This window comes from Pelobates fuscus, chromosome 5, assembly GCF_036172605.1.
Source record: "Pelobates fuscus isolate aPelFus1 chromosome 5, aPelFus1.pri, whole genome shotgun sequence".
In the NCBI taxonomy this organism is placed as follows: domain Eukaryota; kingdom Metazoa; phylum Chordata; class Amphibia; order Anura; family Pelobatidae; genus Pelobates; species Pelobates fuscus.
The window spans coordinates 203811227-203823282 of record NC_086321.1 but is presented as its reverse complement, the minus strand read 5'-3'; the positions used below and the strand labels follow the sequence as shown (position 1 = coordinate 203823282).

Genomic DNA, 12056 nt, shown 5'->3' with positions numbered 1-12056 from the left:
AGTGATGGACAGTAAAACTATCGAGAAGCTGTGCACTGTTGTGCTGTAGCCTGCCATCCGGGCTCTAAAGGCCACAGCACAGCCTTACTCACAGAGAGCTGCATCCATCTGCTGGCCACTGATGCCTGGTCTACACTGCACAGATTACATAGTGTACGTTTCACCATTACTATGCACATGGGTGCAGCGTCTGTGCACTCCCACCCCATGCCCTGTGCATGGAGATGTCATAGAAGGGACCATGGAAATAAGTGTGGCAACAGTGAGCACCCTGCCTGAAAGGCCCCGTAGACACGTGGGAGGGAAGAGAGACTACTTCCTGTGCTGCCCAAGCCCCCTGCTTTACTATATGTAGGCAATGTGGCATGGATGGACATAAAATGTGGGCATTGTGACATGGATCATGTCACAACTGAAATATATGTAGGCAATGTGGAACTGATGCAACTTCTCCTGCCACCATTTGAATTTCTTTTTTTGAAATGTGGAAGTTTAACACTGTAGTTTGCAATTTGAGCAAACATCTGCAGTGTTTGATTAATCCCCATAGTACTAATGAGAAGCCTCTGGTTGATTATTTCCCTATTAAGAGACTCTAATGGGGAAAAAAGGGGAGTGCTTACAAAGGGCAGTTCATAAGATATGCAGCCTTTGCAAGCTCTTTTAAGATATGCTCCCAATTAATACATGCATGAAAAACGCAGGCATGTATTCACTGGAGGTATATCTACTAAACATGAATTTAAATTCATACTTCTATAAGTTTTGCAAGTAACTCATTAATAATTTTCAGGAATTAAGCTACTTCGGACTATGCACGTGCCCAACTTCTGTTCAGGCTCTCTCATATCATTTTACTCTACTTAGGGGATTTTTGGGAGTGCATTATATGTGCATGCTTTCCAAGGTCTTGTATAGGTAGATCGAAGCATGGTTTGTTTCCCACTATATCACAATGTATAGGGGGGGCATATATACATTTTGTAAATCTCAGCATTTATACTAGTTAAGAAGAAAGGAGACAGGGGAACCCGCTGAATCAGAGCATTTGCAGTTAAAGTGCTTGGAGTGTCCCCACTGGTGTCATATTAGTCTTTATCAGTATTAATAAATCCTTCAATTACACGTTCAAGCTGTTTTCACAAATATGTTTATTTATATAACTCTCATTACCAGTCTTGGTAAACTCTTCTGTTTCAAGTTCACCTCTACAACTTCAGCTATGTCATCAATTAAGTTCATATTATATTTGATATGGTTTATTGGAAAATAGTGAAACATTTTATGATATTAGTAAACATTAAAATGTTTATAATAAATTACTAGATTTCTTCTATTTGCATATATTCCTTGGGGTTCTTTGCTGACCTATGCTCAGTAGCACCCTGTGTTTAATTGTTGTGACTGAGTGCGACCCTATACTTTTTTTCTATATAATAAATTACTATGGAAACATTTTTCAACACATTCCCATTTATTTTAGTTATTGCAATTATTTTTTACTCCCATCCCCCCCAAAGAAAATCTTAAAGAAAAAAAGATACCTGCATTTAGCTTGGTTAGTGACCTGAGACACTATCCCGAGAGGACAAGTGAATTATTCACAACATTAACCAAGATATTGCAAAATGTAGACTAATTTGCCAACATGGAAAAAGTCTATAAAACACCAATAATAAAATCCAATCATCACAAGGAGTTGGGCAAATCTGCTTAGATCAAGGCCGTTAGTCTGTGCTTCCCAGATGTTTTAGATTCATATTGCCAGCAGACAGTTATGTCCAGTAACATCTGAGGAACTAATGGTCACAGTTTAACAATTGTGCTTTATATTGTGACTGTTTTGGCAGGTTATCTGTCAGTACAGTAGTTAGAACACATTCCTATGTTTATATGTGAAGCGTACCTTAAAAGGCCTATAGATCTGGCCATCAGCTATAGTAAAATGGGTTTACTTTGTACTCAAAATATGTAATGAAGTGTGGGTTTGAATCCGGTTGAATTTAAACTACCCACAAACAATCAGCCTTGTTTTTCTGTCAGTTTTACTTTAGTTATTTTTTTATTCTTTATTTTGTTTTACAATCGTTACCTTCAGCCTTGCTTTTTTATTAGAATACATTTTATTGTTTGCACAACCTTTACCCTTGGCCTTACATTTTATTGGTTTTACAAGGTGTGCCTATGAACGCTTTAAAACCATTTACCATTCGTCAGTTTTTCTTCCATAACAGTAGTGCAATAATAATGAAAACTCAATGTCTTTTAGCAGAGAAAAAAATCCATGCAAATATCTGCTCAGTTAGGTTTAAATTTAAATGAAATAAAGTTAATTTAGATCAATGATTTTATTCAGAATTTAAACTGAGTTAACATTTTATGAAAATGTTATCCCTTTTAAATAAGTGCTTTATTCTTGAAAATACAGTCATTTTCATATTTTTTACCAAAAATTATCAGCAACATTGAATAATCTACTTTAGTAGTTGCTAAAGCAGTATTCTATGTGTACCAGTAATCGCATTTCACATAGCATGCCTATAATTCTTTCAAGAAGCGTTTTGTTTTTGTTTTTAAAATCAGATTTAACACAGCTGAGTGCTTGAATTTGTAGGAAGCTATCCGCACTGCTTGTTGCTTAGAGGATGGACAGAATTAGATTGAAGAAGCATTTTTACTTTCTAGCAAGTAATAGAATTTGCTCTTCTTTTGCCATAATGCAAAACTACAAAAATATCCAAAATAAATTAATTACACTGTAGGGTCGGATTTGAAAATGAATTCTAAGCTAACTCAAACTAATTTAGTTTAAATTGTAGCCGGTTCTCAATTAATTTGTCGGTTCATGTATGACCATAGATTTACTGCTCACATAGAACAAGCACTTTATTGAATACCATGAATATAGTGTGCGGAGAAATATTATTACATTACCTGCCCATTCGCCCATTGATCGAAAAAAGGACAGCGGCAAAGCTCCCCATAGATGTGGAAATAGGTACTTCGAAAATCCCAAACATTTCAACAAAAAGTACAAGCACAGAATAAATCCAAGTAGACAGAAAAACTGTTGTAAGATATGCTCCATGATAGCAGATTTAGAGAGAAAATCAGTCCTCTTTCCTTTTCGGTCTCTCTATGTACCCACTTGTCTCCTTTGTCCCCCCTCTCTCTGCCTCTGTGTCTCTCAATGTGTCTGCTCGGCTACTTGTTACTGAGTTTATGCTTAACTACAGCTAGAAAGAGATGAGTAATGAGTGAAAGAGAACATGCCATAGTTTAACACTTTGCACCTCACAGTGGTGAGCAATTGCTCTGGAATCCAATGGGTTACATTACTGACAGATTGTATCTCTTCCATTCTGTTACCAGGTTTATTTACAGCCGCATTTGATGCAATTACCTTCTTAACTCCTGGGTTGCCAAATGATTGTGTACCTTTGCTTTCCTGGCAGTGATCGGGTTAATTAAACTCAATACATAATACTGAAGATTAAGGAGGTTTATATTTCACTGTTTATTGATTGATTGCCTTCCTGCTGCAGCTGAAAGATGAACCCTTTAAGTGCTGTTTTATGAGTTTGCATTGATTTCTCACAATAAAGCATGATGATAAGTGCACACGTGGTCATTTGTAACATATTTTGTCATTTCTTTCCATCCCACAACTCTTAGCCACATCACAAAATAGTCAGTGGAGTTTTGAACCACAAACTTACACCCAGCAACATATGTTTGTAGATAGTCATAAATGCTCGAAATTGATAAGAAGGCATACTACATAACTACATGTGATGCTTCGTTTTCATGTGAGTTTGCAAATGACATTCCAATTAAGTTCAGTTCAGGCACAGTCTGGAATTAACCGAATGTGTAGTTTAGTGTAATAGAGGATTTATCTGTGTTCTTTGGGTGTGATAGGCTTTTTTCTTATGTTGCAATGCATCATGTGGTTTTCAATAAACTACGGTATATAGTTTTTCAATAAGTGTAGCCTAGTCTTTCAATGTACCAAGACTTAACGAGGTACCGACCATCAGCATTTGGGACACTATAGGCACCCAGATCGCTTTATCTCAGTGAAGTGGTCTTGTTGCAGTCTCCCTGTCCTTTTAACCCTGCAATGAAAAACTGCAGTGTTTTTAGAAACTGCAATATTTATATTGCAGGGTTATGTTCTCCTCTAGTGACTGTAATACTGGCAGCCACTAGGGGTGCTTCCTCTGAACTGACCATATAAAACGTCAAAAGTCCATAGGAAAGCATTGAATACAATGCTCTCCTTTGTGGAAGCATAGGGTTGTACCATTGCAGAGGAGGCCTTGCCTAAGCTCTAGAAAACGGGTTCCTTACGCTATAGTGCTAATTTAACGATTTCCATAAACTAATTAGTACTAAAATACATATTGAGGGTTTTATCACTAAATAGTGGATTGTTGTGAATTGGAAAACCTAGTTCAAAATAATCTGCAACCAAACCTGGTCTATACTGTACAATTAGTTTGCTAATTCCCTATTTAGTAAACAAATGATAATCCCTACAAAACTAGTCTAGCACATCCAAACTTTCAGCCATGACTTTTAACATTACCTTCAGTTTTACTTTTTAATAATATACATTTTATGAGTTTCATAATCTTTACCATCAGTCTTGGTATTTTCATTTGAAAATTTTACAATGAACACCTGTGAACCCTTTCATACACTTTACTGTTACTTTATATTTGCACTATTTACAGTAGCACTATGTGACGGACCGCCTGGCACCCCAACCCTGGTGTCTCCATCAGTCCATGCTCCTAATGCTCACCGAGGATTCCAAGCACTCCACCAGACACCATAAGCATAGTAGCTTGGTTGGGGTCTCGCCATCCTCCCTTCCCCCTCCCCCACAACCCTGGACCCAAGACCAGGATCCAGCTTCCAGTAGGTGAACCTCTCCTACTCCAGAGAGCGTAGCAGGAACAGCTCTTATAAGAGCTAGTGATTAGTATCCAGGGGAATATAAGGAGTATACAGGGCCGGATTAACATAGGGGCTGATGGAGCTGCAGCTCCAGGCCCAGGCCCATGGAATAGGCCCATTTAAAAAAAAAAAATGTTTTTTTTTTTTTTTTACACACACTACTCTTGGGTTTGCCACCTGACTGGTATTTTACCAGCACAGCCAGTATTTGAGGCTGCCTGACCGTGCCGGTATTGCAGTAATACCGGCAACACAAATGCAGATATTTTTATCAGTATAAACTAATATTACTCTGCAATACCAGCACCAGCCAGTAGGGGTCACTTTGTGTGGAGAGATGCAGGGATAGGAAGTTACAGCATATCCCTCCCTGCCTCTCTCTACTCACTGATCCGCAGGGGAGCAGCTACACAGCACAGAGTGTCCAGACTGCAGCTCCCAGCCTGCAGAGACAGGCTAGAGCTCAGGTATGTGAAGGATGGGGGGAAAGCTGCAGGGAGACATGGGAACACTAGGGGACACTGAGTGACCTGGGAACACTGAGACACTTGGGAACACTGGAAGATCAGGGGACAATGAGACACTAGGGGACGCTGTGAGACCCTAGGCACTTGGGGACACTGGGAGACATGGGGACACTGAGACTCTGTGTCCCCACGTCTCTGTGTCTCCATATCTCCCAGTTAGTGTCCCTAGTGTCTCAGTGTCCGCATGTCTACCAGTGCCCATATGTCTCAGTGTCTCCCAGTGTGCCCTAGTGTCCCAATGTCTCACAGTGTTCCCGTTTATCTTAAGAGTCCCCTAGTGTCCAAGTGACACTGGGCAACATAGGGACATGAGGGGACACTGGGAGAAATGGGGTACTGAGACATTGTGATACATAGGGACACTGTGATGCATAGAAGACACTGAGGCATGGGTGCATGAGGCGACACTGGGACACATGGGGCACTGAAACACTGTGATACATAGGAGACACAGACACTAGAGGATACTGGGAGACATGCGGACACCGGAAGACGAGGAGACTAGGGGACACTAAGACACTAGAAGACCGGGAGACACTGGTAACAATCCATCTTTTATTCAGCAGAATAAATGTAATTAGTTTTTTGGTGATTTTACAGAATTATCTCTCAGGTCACTCCTTGTGATTTACAGGAATACATAAATAATTATGCAAATTAGTAAGGATCTTGCTGCTTCAGTCTCTCTAACACTGTGGCATGTTCCCGTTCTTCCACACTCACTACATACAGCTTTTCTCTGTCACAGACTCTATACCAGGAGCTTCTGCCTGCTAGTAAGAAGGTTAGGAGAGGAATGGACCAGCAAGTGCTAGGGGACAGTCCTTAGAAAGCGTGGAGCAAACTCCTCATAAGACGCATTTATGCCAAGCTCAGGGTGCTGCCTGTATAGTATGCCCTAAGTTGGCCAGCTTGCGTGATTGGCAGGCAGCCTGACATGCATTCATGCCAGGCTGGCCTTCCAATTCTTTAGGCAGACACGCCCCCTTTTTGGGCATGTACGAATCATTCAGCATTTCTGATTACATGATTTGCGTCAGTGGCCCACCCTTTTAACCCGCCCATTGACTTTCTGCATCACTACTGTTCAGGGGAGGGCTGGCAGCCTTAGGCCTGGGAGGCAAAACCAGTCAAGTGGCCCATTGCGCCACCAAATCAGTTCACCATCCATGCACACCTTTTCCTGGTTTTATAACGGATATTGATGTTATGCTAATCAGTAGCTCTTTGCCATACCCGCTCCTTCACGGCTCTGACTTTCAATGTTGTCAGAGCACAGGCTGAGAATCTCTGAGCCTGTGCTCTGACTCACTAACTGAGTGCCAGAACCACAAGGGAGAGGATATGATCTGACTGCACCTACTGCTGGTGCGCACCAGTGGACCACCAGCGAATCGTTTAAATTAAATATGCTGGTGTACCCAACTTGTGAGCTGTGTTGGCCGCCGGGTGCCTCTGTTGTCATGGCACCCTGCGTGACCGCACAGCTTGCCCACCCCAACGGCTGGCCCTGCTGACACACACTGACGTTACTACTTAGACATCCCTCAATATTAATACAGACATCAGAGTAAACACCAATAAACTGTGGAAACAGAGCTGATCCCCCCAAATTTATAAAGGTTTGCTTAGAGGATTTATTGTAAGATTAAATCATGCCTCCTCCTCTCTCTCCCCCATGCGCTGCTCTGTAGGCTGGGAGGAAGTGAAGGGTAATCACAGTCTCCCAGCACAACGCCACCTGTGGCTGCATGGGGAACAGCTGTTTAATGTAATGCTTGTAGGACGGCCAGCTGCCGCAGAACCTCTTTGTTTCCGCCTGTGCAAAAGGCTCCAGGCACTGCTTGTTGTGAGTGTGAGCCACTGTAAATTAGGGCCAGAGGGCACTTGCACTGCGGTCAAGACGGGTCTGGGCAGGAGGAGAGTGCAGTGCAATCAGTGCACTCCCCTCCTGTGGGTCACCAGTAGACTGGTGCACCTGCCCAGGATCAGAGCCGGTGCAAGGATTTTTGCTGCCCTAGACAAAATATAAATTTGCCGCCCCCCCATGTGACATCACAATGCCCCACCCATATGATCTGCCATATGAATTAACGCCAGTGCTGCACACAGTGTGTGTTTACATTAAAAAGCCTGCAGGGACCAGCTATAGACACCAGAGCCACTTCATTAAGCTATAGTGTCCCTTTAATGTGAGGTAAATTATAGATTAGTGTCACTAATAATATACTAGATTGCCTACTTACAATTAGATGAGGATGATGATGGGCTGCAGTTTGGCTCCACTGGTCTGGTGTAGAACAGGATCTCTGGAGGCTGTTTGCAACTGTGGTCACAAAATTCAATGTTCTGGGAGAATTGGAAGCAGCTCCATTTTTTGGTCTGGGCCCAGCTCAAGGTCTGGGCCCCAGGGCCTGACGGTGGGTATGCCCATAAGGCCCACTCATATGTTCCACCCACCCATGAGTTCGCTCACAGTTCGTGTGTAGGGGATGTGTTATGTGTTATTGTAGAGGATCTAATATGTGTGCTTATGGTATGTAGTGTATAGGGATACCAGTTTGTGCAGGTGATGCAGTGTGTTTGTGTGTAGTGGAAGCAGTGTGTATTTGTGTATAAGGGATATATTATGTGTTTCTGGTTGTGTGTAAGGGATGCATTGTGTGAATCTGTGTTTGTATGCATAAGGGATGCAAGGTGTGTGTCTGTATGTGTGTGCATTGAGTGTAAGAGATGCATTGTGTTTCTGTGTGTATGTGTGTTTGCATGTGGGTGTAAGGGTTTGCATTGTATGTTTCTGTGTATGTGTGCAAATGATGCATTGTCTTTGTGTGTAAGGGTTGCATCATGTGTGTGTGTAATGGATGCATTGTGTGTTTATCTGTGTGTAAGGGAAGCATGTTGTGTTTCTGTGTATGTATAGGGATGAATTGTGTGTTTCTGTGTATGTATAGGGATGCATTGTGTGTGTGTGTGTGCGCGTAGTGTGAAAGAGCTCCCTGTCTTGCCCCCTGTCCTATAGAGCTGTCCCTTCTGTCCCTTAGAGCTCTCCCCTGCCCCTTAGTGGTCTCTCCTCTCCCCCACCCTCCCCTAGCGGTCTCCTCTCACACTCACCCACCCTCCCTGTGCTCTTCTCATCCCCCCTCCACCCTCCCTGTGTTCTTCTCACTCCTCCCTCTGTGTGTTCTCCTCACCCCCTGTGTTCTTCTTACCCCCTTCCTCCCTGTGTTCTTCTCACTCCTCTCTCTGTGTGTTCTCCTCACCCCCTGTGTTCTTCTTTCCCCCCTCCTCCCTGTGTTCTTCTTACTCCCCCCTTGTTCTTCTTACTCCCCCCTTGTTCTTCTTACCCTCTTCTTATTACTCCCCCCTTCTTCTTACCCCCTTCTTCTTCTTCTTACTCCCCCTTCTTCTTCTTAACCCTCCTACTTCTTCTTACTCCCCCTTCTTCTTCTTATCCCCACTTCTTCTTAACCCCATTCTTCTTATGACCCCATTCTTCTTCTTACACCCCCCTTCTTCTTCTTACCCCCCTTCTTCTAATTACTCCCCACTCTTGTTCTTCTTACTCCCCACTCTTTTTCTTACTCCCCTCTTTTTCTTATCTCCCCTCCTTCTTACTTCCCCCTTCTTCTTCTTACCCCTTCTTCGTCTTACTCTCCACTCTTCTTATTCTTACTCCCCCCTCTTTTTCTTACTCCCTCCTCGTCTTCTTCTTACTTCCCCCTCTTTTTCTTACTCCCCCCTTCTTCTTACCCCCCTCTTTTTCTTATCTCCCCTCCTTCTTCTTACCCCCTCTTTTTCTTATCTCCCCTCCTTCTTACCCCCCCTCCCCCTCTTCTTACCCCCTCTTTTTATTTTCTCCCCTCCTTCTTACACTCCCCCCTCCCCTCTTCTTACTCCCCCTCCCCTCTTCTTACTCCCCCTCCTCTTACTCTGCCCTTCCCCTTACCCCCCCTCCCCTCTTACTCCCCCCCTCTTATTATCCCCCCTGCCCTCCTCTTACTCTCCCCCCTCCCTCCCCTCCTCTTACTCCCCCCTCCCTCCCCTCCTCTTACTCCCCCTCCCCTCTTCTTACTCCCCCCTCTCCTCCCCTCCTCTTACTCTCCCCCTCCCCTCTTCTTACTCCCCCCTCCCCTCCTCTTACTCTCCCCCCTCCCCTCTTCTTACTCTCCCCCCTCCCCTCACTCTCCCCCCTCCCCTCTTCTTACTCTCCCCCTCCCCTCTTCTTACTCTCCCCCTCCCCTCCTCTTACTCTCCCCCTCCCCTCTTCTTACTCTCCCCCCTCCCCTCTTCTTACTCTCCACCCCCTCCCCTCTTCTTACTCTCCCCCCTCCCCTCTTCTTACTCTCCCCCTCCCCTCTTCTTACTCTCCCCCCTCCCCTCTTCTTACTCCCCCCTCTTCTTACTCTCCCCCCTCCCCTCTTCTTACTCTCCCCCTCCCCTCTTCTTACTCTCCCCCCCTCCCCTCTTCTTACTCTCCCCCCTCCCCTCTTCTCACTCTCCCCCCTCCCCTCTTCTTACTCTCCCCCCTCCCCTCTTCTTACTCTCCCCCCTCTTCTTACTCTCCCCCACCCTCCCCTCTTCTTACTCTACCCCCTCCCCTCTTCTTACTCTCCCCCCCTCCCCTCTTCTTACTCTCCCCCCTCCCCTCTTCTTACTCTTCCCCCCTCCCCTCTTCTTACTCTCCCCCTTCTTACTCTCCCCCCTCCCCTCTTCTTACTCCCCCCTTCCCCTCTTCTTACTACCCCCCCTTCTTCTTAGCCCCTCCCCTGTAGCGTGGCCGAGCTGCTCTCCGGTCCGCGGTGCCCGGCCGGAGTGATGGGAAGGTGCACGCTCAGTGTGCACTTCCTGTCAGTCCGGCCGGTTACAGGAAACAGAAACTCCGCGCGGAACAGGAGTTTCTGTTTCCTGTAACCGGACGGACTAACAGGAAGTGCACACTGAGCGTGCAACTTCCCATCACTCCGGCCGGGCACTGCGGACCGGAGAGCAGCTCGGCCTCCTACAGGGGAGGGGAGGTGAGGCAGTGCGGCAGCCACCTGAGCGCTCTTTACAGAGCCCTTAGGCGGCTGCAGCATTTAAAGGGCCGGCCCGCCGCGGCCGGTCTTAATAGGATTTAGGGCGGCCTGGGGGGCAAATGCCTCCCTGCCCCCCGGCCCAGCCCGCCCCTGCTACTGTTAGGGTTATGGATTTACTTGAAAGATGAAAGCATAAATTAGAGAGAGATTAGCATAGAGTGTTTGTTTTCTCATAGCTGCATCCTATGAGTTTCTCTTCAGCAACACTTCCGCCAGATACATGACGATTGGTAGGTATGACTGTTTTAGTGTTTTTTTTTGTCGATAAGATTCTGTAATTAAGCCCATCATAATTGTCAGCACCAGGCCCAATGTGCTCTTAATCTGTCCCCGGGAGTATACCAATCCCTAGTATAAATATAGCTGTCCCCTCCACATATGAGATGAGACTCTATGCTGAGGGTGAAGAGGAACTGATTTTAAAAGTGCCACACTTTTGGACCTTCAACAAATGATTAGATATTTACAATCAATTCTAGGATCACATGTAATTAATCATATGCGGTGTATCTTTTAACCTGCTCTTGTGGTTTACTCTATGTAGGGCACACAACCAGAAAGCTTAAAAGTAGATTTAGAGAGCACGAGTGCGCTCTCTTGCACAAAAATAAAAAATCCCCAGTAGCCAGACATTTTGAGGCGATTCATGACAGTGATCCAAGGCATATCTCTGTGATGGGGATTCAACTACCGGTAATCCCTGATAAAAAATAATCTGATAAATAGAACAAAAGCCCTTATCAGCGCAGAAACAAACTAGACATTTAAATTAAACACCCTCAATCCCTATGGGCTCAATGAGGATCTGGAGCAGATTATTTAATCCGATTAATATTTTTATTGTCTCCTCTCTCTCTCCTCTTAAACCAAAATTCATAATTTTTTATTGATAACATTTTATTGGCATGTATGTCTATATGTATTGCCTTCTTTATTTGTTGTGCACTGATAATATTCCTGAACACAGAGGCACATGTATATTTGGTGATTGATTGACAGCAAAAAGTGCAATCCAACGATATTGGAAAATACCAAATGGCATTATACCCCTTATGTATGTATTAAATGTTTCCTTATACAACTGGCAATTTTGGTTTATAATAGGTCCAACTACTTTTTTGGTTATATAATGCATTTTAGATAGTTTCTCTAGATGATCATTGCCTAGCTTTCAGATTTTTAGTTTATGTTTATTGAATACTCTTGATATCTTTTGGTTTATAGAGAAGGTTTATCCCTTTAAGAGTCTTGTACATTTTTTCTGACATCATGTCTTATTGTAATTAACATCCTTAAGTGATTGATATATAAACTGGACGTTTACTTGATAAACACTAGTCTTGATAAAGTCTGTGTTACAGACGAAACGCGTAGACCACGTGTTCATTATTTTATTGCATTACTACACCGGCACAACCTCCTTGACCCTGTTTGCGGCTCCCTGCTTTTTAAACCGGCACGACCTTCTTTACCCGGTTTGTGGCTC

General features: G+C 44.1%; 1 protein-coding gene across 1 annotated transcript in view; it reads right to left on the bottom strand.

The window, feature by feature from the left end:
* HSD17B3 (hydroxysteroid 17-beta dehydrogenase 3) overlaps nucleotides 1-3244 on the bottom strand; it is an 83607-nt gene extending 80363 nt beyond the window's left edge. Inside the window, exon 1 of the mRNA XM_063457184.1 lies at nucleotides 2935-3244. Within this exon, the coding sequence (XP_063313254.1) occupies nucleotides 2935-3088 (154 nt within the window). The 5' untranslated portion in view covers nucleotides 3089-3244. The remainder of the gene's footprint in view (nucleotides 1-2934) is intronic.
* Nucleotides 3245-12056: the final 8812 nt, after the last annotated feature.